Source organism: Prionailurus bengalensis, chromosome D3 (genome assembly GCF_016509475.1).
Source record: "Prionailurus bengalensis isolate Pbe53 chromosome D3, Fcat_Pben_1.1_paternal_pri, whole genome shotgun sequence".
Classification (NCBI taxonomy): domain Eukaryota; kingdom Metazoa; phylum Chordata; class Mammalia; order Carnivora; family Felidae; genus Prionailurus; species Prionailurus bengalensis.
The window spans coordinates 21,911,820-21,934,004 of NC_057356.1; the positions used below are offsets into that span (position 1 = coordinate 21,911,820).

General features: G+C 43.9%; 1 protein-coding gene across 5 annotated transcripts in view; it reads left to right on the forward strand.

The window, feature by feature from the left end:
• MORC2 (MORC family CW-type zinc finger 2) overlaps positions 1-22,185 on the forward strand; it is a 41,262-nt gene that overhangs the window by 9,813 nt on the left and 9,264 nt on the right. For all 5 annotated transcript variants that reach the window (XM_043559244.1, XM_043559245.1, XM_043559246.1 and 2 more), the window contains exons 3-17: positions 1,431-1,465; positions 7,213-7,281; positions 8,234-8,324; positions 11,749-11,857; positions 15,629-15,788; positions 15,897-16,008; positions 16,527-16,652; positions 17,258-17,337; positions 18,049-18,131; positions 18,690-18,775; positions 19,929-20,069; positions 20,168-20,322; positions 20,438-20,566; positions 21,085-21,190; positions 21,715-21,847. In XM_043559244.1, the coding sequence (XP_043415179.1) occupies positions 1,431-1,465; positions 7,213-7,281; positions 8,234-8,324; positions 11,749-11,857; positions 15,629-15,788; positions 15,897-16,008; positions 16,527-16,652; positions 17,258-17,337; positions 18,049-18,131; positions 18,690-18,775; positions 19,929-20,069; positions 20,168-20,322; positions 20,438-20,566; positions 21,085-21,190; positions 21,715-21,847 (1,615 nt within the window). The remainder of the gene's footprint in view (positions 1-1,430; positions 1,466-7,212; positions 7,282-8,233; positions 8,325-11,748; positions 11,858-15,628; positions 15,789-15,896; positions 16,009-16,526; positions 16,653-17,257; positions 17,338-18,048; positions 18,132-18,689; positions 18,776-19,928; positions 20,070-20,167; positions 20,323-20,437; positions 20,567-21,084; positions 21,191-21,714; positions 21,848-22,185) is intronic.

The following is a 22,185-nucleotide window of genomic DNA, read 5'->3' on the forward strand; positions in this document are numbered from 1 at the left end:
CCTGGACCAAACTTAAGAGTCAGATGCCTAACTGACTGAGCCACCTAGGTGCCCTGAGAGTAGAAGTACTTTCTAAACAGATCCCTAGTTAATGAGCTGCTGGGTAATTTTCTGTTTGTATCTATATCTATACTATAAATCTATGCTATTATTACTTTTATTGTTATTCACTGGACTGTTCATGAAAGTGTGCTTGTTAATAAGTTGTTTCACCAGAAAAGTTCCATTTTGTTTCAATCCTGGTTGAGTCATAATTTTTGTATTCAATTTAAAGATGCTGTAGCTTAATGGAACTATGACTTTGCCACTTATTAGCTTTGTGAGACCATGGTGTGTTGTGGCAGACTATCTTTTTTTATATCCTATGGTGAATTGGAGATTCCTAGGAGTATATGTTACTGTTCATGCACACATTTTGCTAATTTTTCTCATATTTGAAAATGTTTTTATGTTTTTAGGAATAGGTACATATAGAACTGAATGGACTTGAGTGGGTTTTTTTCCCCCCACTTAAAACTGATGAAACTTAGGGTACCTGGGTGGCTCAGTCGGTTGAGTGTCTGACTTTGGCTCAGGTCATGATCTCACGGTTTGTGGGTTCAAGCCCCGCATTGGGCTCTGTACTGACAGCTCAGAGCTTGGAGCCTGCTTCGGATTCTGTGTCTCCTTTCTCTGACCCTCCCCTACTTGTGCTTTCTCTCTCTCTCTCTCTCTCTCTCTCTCTCTCTCTCTTTCTCCAAATAATAAAAAACCTTTAAAAATTAAAAAAATAAAATAAAACTGATGAAACTCTCCGTGCCTCATTTTCCTTGCCTGCAGTTGGCAGAATTGGACTAGATTACCTTCAAGCTGCTCTTGATGACTGAACTTGTTATTTCAGCTAATGGTTGGAGTCTGATGGAGTGCCCCAACTTCCTTTTAGGTTAGGATAAGATTATGGGCTTGTGAATTAGTATGTTGACTGTAGTGTGTATACTATGAGACCTGATTTTTCATAGGCTTCGTGGCAGATGATTTTTTTTTCCTTTAACATTTTGTGACAAAGAAAAATGGACAAGTTACTAGAACATTTTTTATGATTGCAGTCGAGTGAGAGAAACACAGTTGTGAGTCATTTTTTAGTGTGTAAAGGATGGTGTTCTTTCTTATTCTCTAGATGTTTTTACTGTGAAATCTGTATTTAAAAAATGTATCCAGGCCCTATGTGTCATGTGATTATTTTAAATAGTTCAGAGCTTCAGAAGTGTTTCACAGACACATAAGGAAAACAGTATTACTAAGTGTGAAAGTGTAATGGATACAGAATTTCTGTGTGACTTCCTGAAAATAGACTCAAAATAGTATGCATCCCACTTAAAATATTGTACATTTTGATGGTTGATACTTCATATTTTCAACTGGATCTTGATTTTTTTCTTTTAATTTTGCAGAGATGCTGATGCCACCAGAATAGATATTTATGCAGGTAAGTCTAAGTTACATGTCAGTCCTTTCCTCTGACGTTCAGTTCCTTTGAATGAATTTATTGGTATGCCTAAGAAGAAATGCTTAAGAGCTTGATTATTCCAGGTCACAGGTAGAAACAGGGCATTCCTGGTCAGGCATATAATAGAAACCAAAAATTTTGGTGCAAGGGAACTAACATGTGGTGTCCAGATCTATAGATCTACTTAAGTAGCCACTGAGAGATTTATGGGTTAATGGAGTAGAGTAGTGGGGAACAAAGTGACCAAGTACCAGTGATTTGATTGGTTGGCTTACTGATTGGTTGATTTTACTGCTGCCTGAGGCCAAAAAGAGCTTATTGGAGGCCACTTCCTCTCTCTGCAACCTCAGCAAGGACTTGGAGGGTTGCTGGTGTCAGTTGCCTAAAACAGGTGGGTTAACTGGGTTGGTGCTGGAATTCGCTGAGATGTTCCCAGGCAGAAATGTCAGAAAGGAGGGCTGCTTTGCTTGGAATTTAAAGATACTAACAGTGTCTACTGTTTTGCTTATTTAATTGGCTCTGCTGGTTGGTAGTAAAATTCTTTTTTTTTCTGGAGTAGGTACAACAGTGGAAGAATTCTTAGTCATTATCATTGGCTTTTTAAAAATTTTAAATTATCATTTTTAGTTTGCTTTCTGCCTGTTCAGTGTTTGTACCAGCATGTTTTTTGGTAATTTGAATGCTAGAAATTTGGAAGGGGAATAGGGGAAGATAGCTTTTAAATCCAATTTGGCTAGCATACTCTGTTTTTCTGATAAACTTTTCTAAAGTCTTCTGAAAGGTTTAGGCTAATATTTTGAATAACATTGACTAACATCTGAGAATACTGGTAGTTTTTGTGGGAATATACAATTATCAAATAGCCCCTCTTCATGGACTCACTCATTTGATAAATGGGAACAAGCACATAACTAAGAAGTGATTCTCAGAACCTCAGTGTTATATAATTATGATGAATCTCCCTAGATATGATGGATTTCTCATGCACATTTTCTTTAGAGCAAAGAAAATCATTCAGGACAGCTAAACGTCAGCTATACTGTTTAAATTCTGAAAGCCTTCTCAAAAAGCTATGCCGAAGTGGTGAAAATAAGACTTCTTTTATTTTTAGAAGAAATGAACAGGAAAAAGTCATAGCAGAAGAGTCTTAGAAGATGGTTACTTAAACCCTAAGGCCAAATGGAGGAACCATTCCCAACTTACTGTGTATCTTACATCTCAAGTGTGCTATGATGAGGAGCAATTACAGCTACCTCTGAAAGAATCAGCAGTTGTCTTAATCATCGCACAGATGGTAAAGCAGAGAAAGGGCCTCTACTCCAAGTGACATTGAAAAGAAAAATCATCAGAGCTGAGTCTATTTGAAAGAAACAGTTTTAAACAGAGATCATCTCTGTCCCCTCCTTCCACCTTCGGCGGGTGAATTTCACTAAGAAAATTTTGTCCATTATACTCAAAATGGAGCATAACAGTTGGATTTCAATTTAAATGAAAAGGGCCAACTGTGCATTTATTCTGTGCTCAGTGTTCTTACTGCTGTTGTGCTTTGGGAGGAGTCCAGAGAGGATGTGATGGGGCCTTTTCTAAGTTCTCATTAGAGAACTTAAGTCTCTAATTGGAGAGACAGCACTCTGCAGATGATTAGAGAACAATAACTTGGTCTTAAGGGAATTGTCAAGGCAGTTAATGATTAAATGGTATGATATAATCAGTAAGGACTACAGCATTTTGGAAAAAGACTTGATTTACTCCAAATAGCTCGAGATTGGGAGTCTTGGCTGAGGTATCACTTCACTCTTTTCTACCTCAGAGCCTTATTAACACATTCAACAGGAGGAATAAAAGCAACCTCATTTTACAAGTAGAATAATAAAATCAGTAATATCCTAGTACTATAAAGTTCTTATTGTTGGTACAGAGGGGAAAGTATTTTCCTGTCTCCTGTTCTGAAACTAGATTGATACTGAACTTGGAAATCCCCTCAAACATCAGATTTAGTTTGAATTCACTACAAATTCACATTTTAAAAGATTGTGTTTTTTTTTTTTACATTTTTTTTTTCAACGTTTATTTATTTTTGGGACAGAGAGAGACAGAGCATGAACGGGGGAGGGGCAGAGAGAGAGGGAGACACAGAATTGGAAACAGGCTCCAGGCTCTGAGCCATCAGCCCAGAGCCCGACGCGGGGCTCGAACTCACAGGCCACGAGATTGTGACCTGGCTGAAGTCGGACACTTAACCGACTGCGCCACCCAGGCGCCCCAAAAGATTGTATTTAAACCTAAGAAGGGTGACAAAGGAACCAGGCTCTTAAAGTGCAGAGGTGTTCACTCACCCAAAACATTCCTATTAGATGGGGTCATACCATAATGTGCCTGTCAGAAGTAGATTTGGTATTTTTATTGACTTTCTTGACTTCTTTGTATAGGAGTGTCATTTCTCAAAGAAAGATCCCTTTTGTGATGCCGAATCATAGAAATGGAAAATTAGAGCATGTGAACCTGAAATGTATAGTGCTCAGATGGCAAAAGAACAAGAACTTGGATGTCATTTTATTACAACTTCTGCTGAGGACATTATTTTATCATCTCTGACTTTTGATTTATTAGCTCCATTTTACATTTCTTCTGCTTCTATTTCCTGTCTTCTCCCCAGTGAGAGTTGGATGATGGGATGTGGGATGTCAGGCTGATTTGGAGAAGCTAGACTTAGCCATATTGGGGGGAGCTTAGATGTGCATCCTTCCAAATTTGTTCTGATAATCTTACATAGCTGCTACCAGGATCTGAGGCACAACTGCAAAGAAGGCAGTTTGGCTTTGCCCTCCCTGTCTTGGTTCCAAAATGTATGATGGGAGTGGAAGCATACAACCCCCAGCTGCTTAGACTCTCCTCTCTCCAGAACTCCCTGTTCTTCATCAAAATCCTTTGCTTGGAGGCTTCATATATCACTCAAATGACTGACAAAGTAAATATCAGGTGTTAGGAATACATCTCTAACTTGTGGAATGTCTGAGGAGATTGTTTTAAGCAGGGATGCAATGGGTTCTTTATTCTCTAGTTCAGTGCTTCTCAAAGAGTGGTCTGTTGATGGACAGCGTCACCTGTGGAGCTTGTTAGAAATAAAAATTCTGGGGCGCCTGGGTGGCTCAGTCGGTAGAGCGTCTGACTTCTGCTCAGGTCATGATCTCGCGGTTCCTGAGTTCGAGCCCCGAGTTGGGCTCTGTGCTGACAGCTTGGAGCCTGGAGCCTGCTTTGGATTCTGCGTCTCCCTCTCTCTCTGCCCCTCCCCTGCTCATGCTCTGTCTCTCTCTGTCTCAAAAATAAATAAAAACATTTTTAAAAATTAAAAAAAAAAAAGAAATAAAATTCTTAGGTACCACCTCAGATTCACACAGACTTTCCAGGGTAGAGCCCAGAATCTGTATTTTTAACAAGGTCTTCAGCTGATTCTTAACGCAGACTACATTTTGCTCTTGCTGTTACTCTTCTTGGTCTCCTGCTTAAACCCTCCTGATTACCTAACCTTCTACAGAGAGTAGCAGCTTTTGGACTCTAAGCTCTGTGAAGGCAGTGATCATATCTGTATTGTTTACTGTTGTTTTTATCACAGAGCCAGGCACAGAGGAAGTGCTCAGTAAATGCTCATTGAATAAATGAGTGATTAGGATAAGCATTGTAGCCAGGTAAAGATACCACATTGCATATTTACAAAGTTGAAGAAGTGACTGCTGTGTCAGCTAGTCTCTCTTGGCCCTGAGGGAGTGTTGCACTTGATCATGGACTTGGTTACTACTAGCTGCATACAGGCTGTTGATTACTGTGTGGCCAGGAGGATCCTCTATTGGTGGATCTCTTAACCCTTGTAAACCATATGAAAAATCTTTGAAATGAAGTCTTTGAACAAGAAAGGTATCTCAGACCCCCTGTTAAGTGGTGATTTTGTGTTAAAACAGCCTGCAAATCCTATTCTAACAAACACAAGGGCCTAGAGTAACTTCCTATTTAGTGTTCCAGAAATGCCAGTAATCTTTGAAGACTTTTGAAATGCACTTGGCTTGAACCAATTTCTGAATCCTGAAGCACAGTCTTCATGTACATTTTATGGCTGAAGTGTACAGCAAATGGCTCTTGGTTAGATTTAGAACACTTTTACCATGTTCTGTATCTGACCCAGATTGAGTCTCCATGTGATACCTTGCTTCCTCCAGAAGGAAATTTTGAAGTCTTTTTGCACTTCTCTTGCACTTGCTCCTGCTTACTAGATCTCATTTGGATTCTCCATACTTTGATAAGAGGCACTGCCATAAGGAGAAATTTTCTTATCTACTAGTAGTACTTCCAGGAAGATCCTTGTTCTTGAACTTTCAAGAAGCACTTGTTATTAACGTTTTAGTAGAGCTAAATTCCTGAACACTTAGTGATACTTGAAAATCTCTGTGCTTTATAGTACTTTTGAAATAGCGTTTTAAATTACACTAACTAGTTCATTTAACGAAGGTGATCATGACTCCCTTGAATCTTTAGCCTTAGGAGAGGACAAAGAGTGTTTTAAACTGAGATTCCTCAGCTTGGATCGTGTATGAAGTTGGTGAACCTCAGCTTAGGGGAGACAAAAAAGTTCTCAGGAAGTAGTCTCCAAAGCAGTCTTGGGCTTGTCTCCGTAGTACCTTACATAGACCTTTCTTTTAATAGAAGTGCTCTCCTGATTCCAAAGCCCGTGCTGTTCCTCCTTTGCCAACACAGTACTCATTATTGGTCAAAGGCACCTTGGAAACTCCAGTATGGTCCCCTTCCCTATTTGAGAATCTTTTCTTTAGTGTTTGTGAGATGCTTAGACCCAGACTACTTTGAGTAACCACCTGCTGCTGCAGAAGACAGCTACCGAAAGAAGAGGTTCTTCCACCTACTGAAATGGCAGTCAGTTTGTTTTGTTCCCTTCCTGTTGACCAGGAAGCCTTGCCATGGCTGCACTGTCAAAGGACTTCTTTTGTCAAAAGACTGCTCCTCCTTCCAGTTGAGCAAGTCCAGCTGGGAACCAGGAAGTTCTCACTATACCTTGTGCCATCTCATTCCTAGGTTAGGGAGCCATTTCAAGGACCCGTGCCAAGCAGAAGATGTGGCAATGAATACATATAGCCCAGAAACTAAAGTTAGCCTGGGGCTAGTCACACATAGACATAGCAGTTTGTCTGGATAGTAGCTGTCACCGCTGTGCCCGTGGCGTGTCTGGCTTGATTGCTTTGTCTGATGGCTACCCCAAACTTAACCCACAAAGGAGATGCTCTGTTGAATTTGAAGAGTATTGATAAGGTAGAGTGTGTAGTAGTTGGAATGCTTTAGTGGCTTGGGGTCCATGGCAGAGGGCAGAGGTAGAAGTAATCCAGGTGGAAAGAGGCAGAAGGATGATTGAGGTTTGTGTGAAATACATGATATTTAGTGGTCCTTGGTGTGGTTAGTCTAGTGGACCAGGTATTTCCTGCCCTCAAAGATTCTCTCAAGCTTTGTCATGAACTAGAAAGCATTGGAGAACCTTTGATAGTAAGGCCCACCCTCAAGGGCTCTGACATTTACTTCATACTAGCTAAGGCTGTTAGAAGGAGGAGCTAGATTTGGCATTCTAACCTTTTTGGATCAAACGTCACATTGGTATACATTCTGATTTTACCCATGTTGCCACCCTCTGATAGGTAACTACCCAGTAATGGCAACTGCTTCTTTTACAGAAAGGCGAGAGGACCTTCGAGGAGGATTTATGCTTTGCTTTTTGGATGATGGAGCAGGAATGGATCCAAGTAAGTGATGAGATGATTGCTTCTTTGGGGGAGGACGTAACTCTTTTTACAAAAAACTTATCGTGTTGTTTTTGTTACCTCACTATTGTGATTAGAAGATCCATCTGGAGAGAGAGGTCTGTTGCAGGATCATAGGCTTAATTCCACTAATGGATTTGCCAGGTCTTGTCCTAGCATGGGAGATAGGATCTGAGTGGCAACCTGAAGTCAGTCAGATTACCTGTCTCTTTTTTTTTTTTTTTTTTAATTTTTTTTTTTTTTTAAATTTTTTTTCAACGTTTATTTATTTTTGGGACAGAGAGAGACAGAGCATGAATGGGGGAGGGGCAGAGAGAGAGGGAGACACAGAATTGGAAACAGGCTCCAGGCTCTGAGCCATCAGCCCAGAGCCCGACGCGGGGCTCGAACTCCCGGACCGCGAGATCGTGACCTGGCTGAAGTCGGACGCTTAACCGACTGCGCCACCCAGGCGCCCCTTAATTTTTTTTTTAACGTTTATTTATTTTTGAGACAGAGAGAGACAGAGCATGAACAGGGGAGGGTCAGAGAGAGAGGGAGACACAGAATCCGAAACAGGCTCCAGGCTCTGAGCTGTCAGCACAGAGCCCGACGCGGGGCTCGAACTCACGGACCGTGAGATCGTGACCTGAGCTGAAGTCGGACGCTTAACCGACTGAGCCACCCAGGCGCCCCAGATTACCTGTCTCTTGACAGTGTACTTATCAGCTTGCACAACATCCTAGAGCTAGAACTACAGAGGTCTCCCTCAGCCTTCATACCATGTTCTGGTAACAGAATAAGGTCATAGTGATGGTGGTGTTGACAGGCCAGTCTGAGATTGCCTACATACACACAGCCCTGCTTGGATTTAACAAGGTTCAGACCTTTGATTTTTGAGGATCCTGGGAAAGAAATGCAAATGCTTCACTTTCTTTTGTGCCTGCCACTTCAGGTGATGCTGCCAGTGTGATCCAGTTTGGGAAGTCAGCCAAGCGAACGCCTGAGTCCACCCAGATTGGGCAGTATGGGAATGGGTTAAAATCGTAAGTATACCAGAAACCTGTCATAGGACTCCGTACAAAATCAAGCAGTGCTCTCTTGCTTCTGTCCAATGAAAATTTTCCTGCTCCTTAACCCTTCATCACTGTAACTCTGGAACAGAAGAAAAGTCAAAAAGAAGTGGTAGTTTGGGGACTTAGTAACTGTTCTAAATCTGTAGTTTTCCTTACAGATTGAAAAGTATGAACATCTTAAACCAATTGGGGTGAGTGGAGTTGTAGTTTTCTCTTGGCAGTGTGCTCTGGAACCACATCTCTCCTCCTGAGGAAAATTCTTATTTTTACCCTGCGGTTGAGGTGGTTGTTTTTGGGGTTAGGATATCTGAGATGGTAAAGGGTTGTTTCATGTCACAGCACTGTTCCCTGAGCGCCTGCCATATGGGGATCCAGGGTGAGTAAAAGATCTGAACCCTCCTTCCCAGAAGACAGGGTCTCCACTCATATGTCCTGCTGGACTCTGTAGCAGGGACCTACCTAATGTCTTCAAATCTCTTGGGACTTCTTTCTCAGCCCTTGGTTCCCACTTGTTTGGTGTTTGGAATGTGTTGTTCTGATTTTCAGTGAAGCCCCAAGAGAAAGGTTTCTATTTCTGAAGTGCTCACTTCCAGCTGTACATACCTTTGGATGGAATAAGATTTAGAGTTTGTACAAATGGAATTCTGAGTCACGTTTCCAGTCTTGCTGTGGAAACGTGTTGTTTGAGAGAGGATGGTGCTTTGGTTAGTTAACGGTATCAGTAGTCCCTCACATGCAGTGTGCTTTGGGTGTGTGGCAGGGGAAGAGAATGCTTACAAAGACATGAGGGACATGGTACCTGGACTTTTTGATTTGTCTTTCAGGGGAGAAACCAAATGGAAATAACAGGCACTTATCATGTGCCAGGCACCATGCTAAAAACTTTACTTGGATGATTTCGTTTAATTCTCATTATACCCCTTTGTGGTGTAGGGACTATTATTTTCATTTTCTACTGAGGAAATTGAGGTTTATGGGGATGAAGTGATTTCCCCAGAGTTACAAAAATATTGGCCCGAGCGTATAGCTGAGATAAGAACCAGGTCCTTCTGACTGCAGAGCTGGAGCTGTTCTCCATCTCACTTCAGTCACACAAACTAAAGTTCAAATCTCACTTCAGCCACTTAATTACTTCTTTGACCCTCAGTTTCTTCCTTTGTAAATTGGGATTATAATACATACTGAATAAGTTAAGGATTAAATGCTCTCATTGCTGTGAGAGCCCTAGACTAGTTTCTGGATTTTTTTCTTTTTTAAGTTTATTTATTTATTTTGAGAGGGAGAGAGAGAGAAAGCAAGCAGGGGAGGGGCAGAGAGAGAAAATCCCAAGCATGCTCTGTGCTGTCAGCACAGAGCCCGATGTGGGGCCAGAACTCACAACTGTGAGATCATGACCTGAGCCGAAACCAAGAGTTGGATGTGTAACCAGCTGAGCCACCCAGGCACCCCTAGTTTCTGGATTCTTATTTTATTTCTCTTTTGATCTTTCCATGGCAGATTCCTGGCCTGATTCACTGGGTTTGTGGGTTCTGTGGGTTCCCCAGGTGATTCCAGCACCGGTGCTCTAAGTCCCCAATAACTGTAGTCTCCTAGAGTCAGTGTGATAGAAGAAGCCCGACTTCCCTTCTGGATTATAGGCTAACCTCCTCCTAACTGGTCTTGGTAATTTTGTGACCTTAGGCAAGCTGTTTCATGTCTCTGAAATCTATTTCCTAATCTAGAAAATGGGGTTCTACTCTTTGACATTCTCTCTTACAAAGCAAGCTTAAGGAGTAAACAAAATGTGACTCTGACTGTGCTTAGAATTAGAAGACCAGGAAGTTGAGAGTGTTATTAGCATAATTTAGTACAATGATATTTGTAAAGGACCCATTGAGGTTGGAGCCATCTAGTGTTGAGAGTGTATTTATTTTGATACCAATTCAGAAGTTGAAAAAGTGTTTCGGGAGGGAGTGATTTGTGCTGAGAATAGGGCTGAGAAGCAAGGAAGCCAGCAGACATGGTATTTTTGGAGTTGTTGCTCTTCAGCCTCCAAGGTCAGGTTCAAAGAGGGAAGAAAGAGGCACAAAGTGAGAGTTTTTGCCAAATTAGGGCAAGAGTAAGCTTTGACAGAAGGCAAGGTAATGTGCCTCATTTTGCCACCCATAAGCTTCAGAGAAGAAGGAGGAGGGCTGTGAAATTGTCAGGGGAAGGAACATTGCCAATGTCTTAGGAACTAGAGGATGAAAAACAGAACTTGGCAGCCCCCAGGGTGTCTCTGGATAGTGTCCTGGGTGTTTTCCTGAGCATTTGGGGGAAATGGGACATGGCATTCATTTATGTGTTTGGCATGCTAGCCTGGTTTGTATTTGTACATAGAAGAGAGTATTGAGGCTTCTCATTGCCATCCTCTCCCTGGGGTATTATGGAGACTAATGAGATAATAGCCATAAAGCCCCAGAAGCTACTCAGAAGAAGGGAGCTAAACAGTCCCATTGTTCATTGGGCAATGAACTGTTAGAACTTCTGCCCTGTTCCATGTTGCCCAGAAAGGCTTGTCCTTGCCTGTTCCTCAGATGATTGAATGTGGCCAGAGGAAGGAAGCAGTTGATTCCATTCAGACTTTTGCCTTGTGGAACCCAGCCTTGAGGCACATTTCCCAGAACCAGTTGCATACAGAAGCAGGGACCACCTATGTCATAATGAGCTTGAGGTGGCAAAACAATTTTGAGACAGAAGATGGTTATAGTTCTAAGATATGAACCAATTATAGGCCTTAAAAACTGTGATTAAGAATTATATTGTGTATGGTTGGGGAGGTCAGGTTTAGCTGAGCTTTGGGGTCATACCGTTGGGTTTTTTTTTTTGTTGTTTTTTTGTTTTGTTTTTTTTTGAGAACTTATGAGCATAGATCGTGGGCTATGCCCTTGATGGTTCTGCCATTTGATGAGTGAATGAGAAATACCTGACGGGAACTGGATGTAGTCAGCATGTTGAAGGTGTCAGTTCCTGGAGGGAAACTTGATGGTGACACATTCAAAGAGTACAGCAGCCCTTGTGTAGCTGAGATGAACCTGGTGCATGGGCAGCAGGATTACTTGTTACTATTGTGGCAGCAGGTTGGGGGTGACACTAACTTGGGACTGACGATCGCTGGGAATGTGCCCTATAAGGGTGGTGAAGGAGCCCTGTATGGTGGGTAAGTGGGGTCAGGCAAGTTGTGAGGAGTGATGAAAGTTGATGGAAGAACAGAGGAATGAGGGCCGTGGGCCTCAGCTCAGGGTCCTAATGGAGGGAGGTCTTGAGAAGAGCCTCCTAAAGGCAGTTTTAGTCACGTCCAGAGAGTGAATTTGCTTCTTTTTCAGATGAGTTTTTGAATCCCTGAGAGAATAATCCATTTTTGCTTCCCTTTCAGGGGCTCAATGCGCATTGGGAAGGATTTTATACTCTTCACCAAGAAGGAGGATACTATGACTTGCCTCTTCTTGTCCAGGACCTTTCATGAGGAGGAAGGCATTGATGAGGTAGGTCCTATCCTTGTGGTTCGAGTTGCCATTTAACATTTTCCAGATCTGGGGCACCTGGATGGCCCAGTCAGCTAAGCATCCAACTCTTGATTTTGTCTCAGGTCGTGATCTCACAATTCATGAGTTTGAGCCCCGCGTCAGGCTCTGCACTGACAGCATGAAGCCTGCTTGGGATTCTCTGTCTCTCTCTGCCTCTCTTTCTCTCTCCAAAAATAAATAAACATTAAAAACAAGCACACAAATAGACATTTCCCACATCTGACCAGGGTCTTTCTGTAGGTCATTTGCCATCGATGCTGGACTCATTGAGGTTGCAGGATTACAGCCACACCCCTGTTATTGGATTAGCTGGTTGGATGAATTGGTTGAAGCATCAGGCAGACCTTTTAGTTTAAGAGAAGGTAAAATCTCAAAGCTTCAGAGAACAGTTGTCCTGTTTCTGAGAATGGGGTCATCAAATGGCAGGAACCAAGGATTTGTACCTTCTTTAGAGCTGCAGCCTGAATTCATTCTGGCAGGGTGTCAATATGGAGTTGTTTTATCAAGGGGAGTGTTTTGGCTTCATAACTATGGGTGGAGACCACAGGCTGTAATAATAATAGGAACTAATAATTGGAGCAGCATAGTCTTTCCTATATGATGGTGATTTTGTGGGATGTGCTATGAATGTATTTTCCTTTTGAAGAAATATGTTGCTTTAATTGTCTGTATCAGAAGGTACAAGTCAGATCCCTATAGGGCCTGGGTAGGTAGTGAAGCAGGTGGTGAGTGTATGGAAATCGTTGTAAGTTCTTCACTAAATGGCAGATGACAAATAGCCCCAGGTCATCATTGCTATATTGGAAGGAAGTTCTAATGAATCTAGAATATTCTGATTTTAAAACGTGTTGTTGGTAATTAACTATGTAAGCTAAACACATGCTCCATTGATTTTCTTTGTGGCCTGGTGGTTCACATATCTGCAGAGCTGGTCTGGTGAGGTCTGTGCTTCCTCATGGTGGGGATCAGGGATAGCCTCAGTCTTCCCAGCCTCAGACTGGACTCTTACCTCCTTTCATGTGTGAGAAGTGGTGACTAGAGCTTTAGAGAGGGGGTTAAGAGGGTTTTCAGAGAGAAATCCATGGCTGTTGCATAAATAGATAGGTGAATTTGGTCAGGTTTTCAATCTGATTAATCTCTGGTGGTTAGCTGTGGGTAAATTTGTGCTGGCCCTGTTTAGATGAGCCTAAATCATAGCAAAATAGTTCATGTTGGGAATGAAAGGTTGTCTTTTTCCACTGCCTTTCCTTGGCAAGCCGGTGGATGTATTTGCCTTTTTGGTGCACTGCGTCAGTTCACCCATCATACATGGAGTGAGAGAGGTGCTGTGGCTGGAAAGAACAGTCTCTTGGGAGAAGGTAGGGCAGGAGAACTTTTGCCCATGCTGCGATTTTCAGGAATGTTTCCTGATGGACTGTGGGTGGTAGGAGGTGGGTGGTGAAGTCCATGGAAATCATCTGTTCAAGGCCATCACCTTCCCTTGTGGGAAGGGACTTGGCAGAGGTGCCACCTGAAGAAAGGTGGTGGCCTCTGGAGATCAGGGAGGGTCAGTCAGGCTTGACCTCAGGGCCTTGGTGAGTGTGCAGGACTTAAAACGGCAAGCTTCAAAGGGATTTTAAGCAAAGGTGTAGCAGTATCAGTATCTTTTATAAAAAGGTCAGTTTGATTGTTGTGTGGTGATTAGATTGGAAAGATAGAGGTGTTGGAGTAAACTAGTTGAGATGCCCTGGCTATGTGTAGCCTGCAGGGCTGCAGTAGGGAGGCGAGAGATGTAGGAAGAATTGTCATCTCTTTAGCATGCGGGGCCCACAAACCTGATGTTTGATTAGCAGAAAGGGGAAGGAGGGTCACGATGCAGGTTCTGATGTGGCAGCTGGGGCATAGTGGGCTGTCTGGAGCTGGTGAAGAATGGAAGAGAGTGACATCCTCTTCTGCTAGTCTTTGCTGAAGAACTTAAGTTTTCTCCTGGACACGCAGTTGGGTCTGGGTCCAGAGCTTGAGGGGAGGCCTAGGCTCTGGAAACCTTGGTAGCAGATGAGCTCACCTAAAGGAGCATGCAGAGTGAGAAGAGGACTTGGGATCTCAGGGATGCTAACATTTAAAGTGTAGGAAGAGGAGAAGGTGGCAAAAAAGACAGGAGTGGGTAGGAGGAAAACCAGCAGAGTGGTGACATTGAAACTAAAGAAGTGTCCCAATGGCAGGGATGGGTGCCAGTGGAAGTACATGCAGTTTAAAGTAATATTATTGTCAAAAAAAACAAAAAACAACAAAAAAAGCTCTTATCACCTGGGGCTGCTGTGAAAAATGGGAGTTGCAGTGTGAGGTACAGATTCACAGAACACAAATGGAACTCGGTTCCCCTGGTGAAAAAGCTAGGTTGAAATTTTTTCCTTACTTGGTGCTAGAAGGTCACTATTTTGGATTGTACTCTAGTGCAAACTCAGCCAAGATTTCAAAATAAGATCATTTTTGGCTGGTTAGGAATGTGTCCAAACCAGCTCTAGGGATGAATACCATCAGACATTAAGCTTCTTAGAAACCAGTAAAATCTCTTCCAACCCTCAACAGTTTTATCACCCTGGCACTTGTTAAAATGCAGTGTCCCTTTTTCCTTAGGTGGAGGGGGGCATGTGATTTGAACCTTTGAGGTATCTGGACTGGTTTGCTCTATAGAGGGAATCAAGCAGTCAGCCATCCCTAGGCTCTCATGGGCAGCTGGCTGGGGGAGGAGTACATCTAAACCTGTGGGAGTGGCACTTGAGGATACAGTTTTAGAAGAAAGAGGATTTTTTTCCTCTTAGTTTTATTGAGGTATAGTTGATAAGGGTAGGATTTTTAAAAACATAAACATAAGATTAAATTCCATAATATGAAAGAGTATATTAAAATATGGGTACAGTTGGGAGAATAAGTATAAAGTGAACATGATAGCTGCCATGATAGACTGATACTAGGAGTTCCCAGTGTGCCCCTCACCAGTTGTATTCCTTATTGCACCTCTGAAGGAGCTGCCTTCAGGTAGGTTTTGTGATGATTGCCTTGTTTCTCTTTATAGTTTTGTCACCTGTATTGTGTGTATGCATTCTTGAGTAACAGTTTAGTTTTGTGTGTTTATGACTTTTATAGAAGTGGGCTCCTACCATAGGTTTTTTTTCCACTTTGCCTTTTTCACCTAACATTGTTTTTGAGATCCATCCATGTTGATGTTAGTAGCTGTTTGTTCATTGTCGTCACTACACAGTATTCCGTTGTATAAATATACAACAGTGTAATTTATCTATTCTGTATTGGATATTTGTGTTACCCTTACATGTTTGCTGGTATGTAAGTGCGGAAGTTTCTGCTAGGATATAACCTGGGGATGGAATTGCTGAGTTGTAGGTTTATTTGTATCTTTGGATTTACTAGATAATAACAAATATTTTTTTGGTAGTAGAGTAGAATTATTAGCAGATTAGGAGGATGTCCAGGGGCATCCCAAGCAGGGCACCGCTCATGCAGAGACCCCCCAACAGCATAAATCAGCACATCCCAGAGGATCTAGTGCTGTGACGCTGAGTCTTGGGAAGGGGCAGAAGCCACAGAGCCTCTGGTGCCAAGCTGCAAAGCTTGGACCTCACCACTGGGGCATTGTGGAGCCACTGTGGAGAGGGATGAGATGGATACACATTTTGGGGGAAGGCTGTTCTGGGTCCTCCCTCAAAGTATCTGCCCATGTTTACTCCAAAGGTGATAGTTCCATTGCCCACCTGGAATGCTCGCACCCGGGAACCTGTCACAGACAATGTGGAGAAGTTTGCCATTGAGACAGAACTCATCTATAAGTATTCTCCCTTCCGCAATGAAGAGGAGGTTATGTCTCAGTTCATGAAGATTCCTGGGGACAGTGGTAAGTAGGCTTTGAGCCTGCAGCCCCTAGAATCCAGTAGCTCCAGAGCCATGAGGAGTTTGGGGATGGGTAGGGGGCACCTGGAGAATGAAAGGATTTGTTTCCCAGGAACACTGGTGATCATTTTCAATCTCAAACTCATGGATAATGGAGAGCCAGAGCTAGACATAATCTCAAATCCAAGAGATATCCAGATGGCAGAGACTTCCCCAGAGGGCACGTGAGTGTGGCTGGGAAGGGAGGGAAGGCTTGGAACTGGTGTTCCATTTTCTCAGGGAGGGAAAGCTCTGGAGGTGACTTCAGGGAGTGGGGGAGAGCTTGTTCCCTGAATTTCCCAGTATTGGAGTTGATGAAGCTGAGCATGCCCATGTCTTCTTGCCCCAAGCAGAGGGATGACTAGGACAGCAGCTCTTCAGCTAAGCCAAAAGAAAAGGTTAATTATCTCTGGTTCCAGTTCCTTGATTTGACAGAAGAAACCAGAGTCTAGAGAGGGGAGAGGATTTGCTGGGTCTGTAGTGGGGCCAGTGGTAGGGCCGGGTCAAGTGTCTGTGGAGTGCCTGTGCTGGAGACGTGAGGGGTGTGGTGCCCACAGTGAGGGAGCAGCCCTTCAGGGTGGTGAGAGAAGCCAAGATGTGAGGTGGAAAGGTGAAGGGCCTGCAGAGAGTTTGTCCTACCTTACCTGTGGTCAAGCTGATTGTGGGGTAGGTGATAGCACTCCTTTGTTCCTGCCACCTCTAGGAAGCCAGAGCGGCGCTCATTCCGAGCCTATGCTGCCGTGCTCTATATTGATCCCCGGATGCGGATCTTCATTCATGGGCACAAGGTGCAGACCAAGAGACTCTCCTGCTGCCTGTATAAGCCCAGGTAGGGGCCTGCCCACCCTGGTCTGCTGTTTCCCTTGAGCTGAGAATGGGGCCTTGGCTGTGATTCTCTGGAGCATTGTTGGAATGATGCTAGGAATGATGATAAGAGGCTCTGACAGTGTTGATTGCACTTGGGCCTTTAAGCTGCTTGTGATTTACCACATAGAAACTTTTGAGTCCTGAGGGAGGGACACAGATGGCTGATAAGCTATGGAGGTTGGCTGGTGAAGCTCGTTGAGCATGAGTGCCTTCTCTGACATGGAGGGTGCCCTGCCTGGCACCGTGAACTATCTGAGCCTCTCAGCTTCAGGGCCAAGGGGCCTTTAGACACTACACAGGAGAGCAAAGGCCCTGGCTGATTGCTGAGATTTATTTCTGCTGTGAGATTAATGACACACCTGGTGAGTAGTGGGGTTGCTAATCAAAGGTGGAGGAAGGGGCCAGTGGAATAAGGAATTTAGTCTTTTTTGCTGAAATGTTTGTTTTTGACTCATTATCACTATAGCCTGGGAGGAGGCAGGAAGGCAGAGTGTTTCCTGAGTTGCTCGGGTTGCTGTCCTACCCCACTGCTGCTTGTGTCTTCAGGTTGCTTTTTCCCCTGTTCAGGATGTACAAGTACACATCAAGCCGTTTCAAGACTCGTGCAGAGCAGGAGGTGAAGAAAGCTGAACATGTGGCACGGATTGGTAATGTCCCCCACCCCCTGGACAGGAGTAGTCAGGTTGGGGTTGTCTGGGAAATACTTGTGGCCACAGCAGGATCCAAAAAAGCTCCGTCCAGCACCCAGGAGCAAGTTGTTCTCCTAAACCACTGGTCTGGTTCCTCTTGTACCCCTCCCCCTGCATGCCAATCCTTTCAGCTGTTTTTCTCCCCAGACTTTACTTTCTCTTTATCAGCCATTTATAGGGACTTACTAAAACTGACAACTCTTCAGCTTGCCTAGAGTGAAGAATCTTACTGTCTTCTGGCCCAAATACTTGTGAAACTGATTATCCTGACTCCAGGGCAAAAATCTCAAGGTCTCTCATGCTGACAGGGCTTCGGGGCTGCTTGATGGAGAGTGATTGGCTGAGTACTTTGATAACTTCCTGCTCCTGCTGAGGCTGTAACTCTGGTTGCCTTGGGCAGTTTTTGACCTGTTCTCATTCATTTGTAAAGTTTAAAAAGTACGTCTCAAGTATAAATAGTGCCTGTTTTCTTTAGGGCCTCCAAACAAAAGGATGTTCCTTTTTGTACCAACTCTACATTCCAGGCAGGGAGGTTGCTTTCCCAGCTGTCCTATTCCTTGAAAGTGCATATACATCTTTTCCAGTGGGAGCTACACTGTTGGATTCAGGAAGGATGACTAAGAATTTTGAACCTTTGAATTCCTTTTCATGATTTCTTCTGGGTTTTAGCTGAGGAGAAGGCACGGGAGGCGGAGAGCAAAGCTCGGACATTAGAAGTTCGCCTAGGTGGAGACCTCACACGGGACTCTAGGGTAAGGCCCTAGATCTGAGCAGCTGTTGTCTAGCATTTCTGGCATTAGGATCCCAGAGCTGGCCTGGCTCAGCTCCAGTGTAGTCATGAACTCCTTGCCCTAAAGCTGCAAAATGGGATGTTTCCATAATCACTGTTGAATACACTGTATATGAGAATCTTGGCTAGTCATTTCAACATCCTGACAACCATGTAAAGTGGATACTGTTAGTATTCTCAGTTTATAGAAAGGAAGAATGAAGTGAAGATGGTCGCTAGCCCTGGGTCACACACAGTAGTGATAGTCTGAGCAGTTTTCTACCCTTCCCTGTCTGACACACATGTCTGTAGACTATTATTTCAGTTGGGGGTGTTTCCTCCTTCACGTGAGTGAGCCTGGTCAGGTGAAACACAGCTTTTGAGTTTGTCCTCATCAAGACCACTTTCTGTAGAAAGAAGTAAGTCTCTGAATGTGGTTTTGAATTCCTGTGATTTAAAGAAGTTTTAGATGTTTGTTATAATATTGCCTGCTGTGGCCCAGAGCACCTCCTCCCTCACTTGCGCCAATGTACATTTCCAGGTAATGTTGCGGCAGGTCCAGAACACAGCCATTACCCTGCGCAGGGAAGCTGATGTCAAGAAGCGGATCAAGGAGGCCAAGCAGCGGTGAGTGCCAGGGCTGGCTTTTGGTTTTTTAAAATTCTGTAACTTTTTTACTCGTTATTGACAAAGAGCTTGGGGAATCCTTCCCCCTCCTGTGCCATTTTTGTCACAAAGATTGCTTTGAGAAAACTGTTGATGTTGTGATCCCAAATGCTTGTCACATGCCCACTGCAGGTTTCTTGGCTGAGGTAGGAAAAGCCAGGGCAGGGCCAATCCCTGGAATTGAACACCAGACCTTCTTTGCTGGAAACTCCCTTTCTTTCCTTCCTTCCTCCCTCCCTGTATTCCTTTCTTTCTTTTCTTTTTGTTTCCTCACTCCCTCTCTTCTTTTTTTTCCTTCTATCCTCTCTTGTCCTTTTTTGTTTTTCCCTTTTCATTTAAAGGATGTAGAAAATGCTTATTGTATAAAACTTGTAAAGCACAGATCATTTAAGAAATAGGATTTTAAAACTCCCTTTTATTTGTATTATTTGTTAATATCTTAATATTTTATCTGTGGTTACAAATGTGAAATAATGCTGTAAATTGAGTTTTGGACCTTTTTCATCTGGAATGGGCACTTGTCCTGGCTCATTTGATTATCTCCATGTCCCACCTTATGTCTGGAGCTTCTTGGGGCTCTGGACCTTGAATTCCTGGGTTGCTGCTTCATGGCCTTCCTATCATAGGCATCAATTTCAGGTTTCTTCTAACTCATTTCACTGCTCCATTCATCTGCTTTCCAGCTCCATGATTTTGTTGATCTGTATCACACGATAGTCTCTTCTCTCACATACACGTTCATTGTGCCGGTGAATTTTTGTCTTTTTAAGATTAATTACTGTCACGTTGGTAGAATAGGTATAACCTTGTGTTTGGTCCACCATGTAACTATCTTTGCAGCGATTTGTAGCCATTTCACAGTATCCCATTTATACTTAAATCCATCCCTGTTTTGTTACCAAAAGCCAAAGTCATATACTTTTAATTTGGGATGTTTAGAGTCACTGTGCTTCATGTATCCTCACCAAGTCTAATAGGTTACACACTGAATGGAAATGCAAAACTTTTTGCTTAACATGTCTCAAGTTTTAAGCGTAAGCTAACATATCTTAAACACCATGGTGTTTGTGTGTTAATGGGTTGATCTGCTTGAATTTATCTCATGTCTTCTCAGAGCACTTAAAGAACCTAAGGAACTGAATTTTGTTTTTGGGGTCAACATTGAACACCGGGACCTGGATGGCATGTTCATCTATAACTGTAGCCGCCTGATCAAGATGTATGAGAAAGTGGGCCCACAGCTGGAAGGGGGCATGTGAGTATTCCCCAAGGAGGACTTTTCAGCCCAAGGCAGATGGCAGGGAGGGTTTTGGCCAATGGGGTGACAGAGCTATGTCTTCTTTCTCCCTGCAGGGCATGTGGTGGAGTTGTTGGGGTTGTTGATGTGCCCTACCTGGTCCTGGAACCTACACACAACAAGCAGGACTTTGCTGATGCCAAGGAGTACCGGCACCTGTTGAGGGCGATGGGGGAGCATCTGGCACAGTACTGGAAGGACATTGCGATTGGTAATTACCTTTTTGTTCACTTCCAATCTTAGGATACTCTTAGCACCCAAGGGTGTGAATTTAGGAAGAGCGAGAGGCTAGCTCCTAATATGATGTGTGGGTGTTTGCTTTCTAGCCCAGAGGGGAATCATCAAGTTCTGGGATGAGTTTGGCTACCTCTCTGCCAACTGGAACCAGCCCCCATCCAGTGAGCTACGTTACAAGCGTCGGAGAGCTATGGAAATCCCAACCACAATCCAGTGTGGTGAGCCAGTGGTCAGAACCCCCTTCTGACTCCCATGTGATATAGTCCATGAACCTCTTTTACTGTACCCTTGCTGGCCTTCTGACTTGACAAACATTCATGGACTTTTGGTCCCACTGGGGATGTCTGTTTGGTGATGGCCCTGGGAGCTCAGCCTTGGGGCTGTGCCAGGTTCTACCTGTCCCTCCTGAATGAGGCAGAAGGTGTCTAACCTGCCAGACCTCATTTGGTTTGGTACCACATTGTTAACAGTGTGAGTAGTGACTGAGCCAGGATCCTGTTGGAGGGAGAGGGGCTGGGAGTGTTGAAAGTCCACGATGTAAAGTGTCTATTCTTGCTGGAATTACTGTCCCTGAGAAGAATTACTGTTCTTCAAGGAAGGCAGAGTTGAAGCCAGAGTGAAGATCTTTGCATGGAAAGTCGGGGGGCATCTTTGCCTTGTGCCTGCTTGGGAGGAACCTGCTTACAATTGTTGTCGGGTATAGCTGATGTTTGTTGGGGTGTTTTCTGTGTCACAGATTTGTGTCTGAAGTGGCGAACCCTCCCCTTCCAGCTGAGTTCTGTGGAAAAAGATTACCCTGATACCTGGGTTTGCTCCATGAACCCTGATCCTGAGCAGGACCGGTGAGCACTTGCTCTAACAAGGAGATTGTGGGTATCTCCTATCTCTTCCACTATATTCTCTCCACTCTTTGGGTAAATAACTCGCTGTACATCTTGAAGTCATTGCTGATATCCTCATATTTCTGTCTTGCTGCAAATAAGAAGTGCCCTGGAAATACGAATACATGTCTGTCCTGCAGTGAGTATTAATTCTGTACATTTGAGAACCCTGAGGTTGTTATACTATGGTAAGAGAATGGGTTGACTGAGGAAGAAGGACCATGTCCTACTTAGAACCCTGTTTTTTAGGTTTATTTATTTTGAGAGAGAGAGAAAGCAGGAGCCAGGGAGGAGCAGAGAGGGAGGAGGAGAGAGAATCCCAAGCAGGCTCTGCACTTACAGTGCCCAACGCAGGGCTTGAACTCATGAACCGTGAGATCATGACCTGAGCTGAAATCAAGAGTTGGATGCTTAACCGACTGAGCCACCCAGGGACCCCTAGAGCCCTATTTTGCTACAACCGTCCTAGCACCTTTTCTCAACAGATGTGAGGCTTCTGAACAGAAGCAGAAGGTTCCCCTGGGGACATTCAGAAAGGACCTGAAGACACAAGAAGAGAAGCAGAAGCAGCTGACAGAGAAAATTCGCCAGCAGCAGGAGAAGCTAGAGGCCCTGCAGGTACATGGGTCATGGGCAATGGGCAGAGCCAGCCTGTATCAGGGATCTGTCTGGGATGGGACAGGAACCCTCAGTGACTCACTGGTTCTTGAGTACACCATGAGCGTTTAAAAAATTTTTTTAAGTGTTTATTTTTGAGAGAGTGAGGGAGCACGCACAAGTGGGGGAGGAGCAGAGAGAGAGAGAGAGAGAGAGAGAGAGAGAGAGAGAGAGAGAATCTGAAGCAGGCTCCAGGCTCTGAGCTATCAACACAGACCCCGTTTCAGGGCTTGAATCCATGAACCGTGAGATCATGATCTGAGCCAAAGTCAGACACTTAACCTGCTGAGCCACGCAGG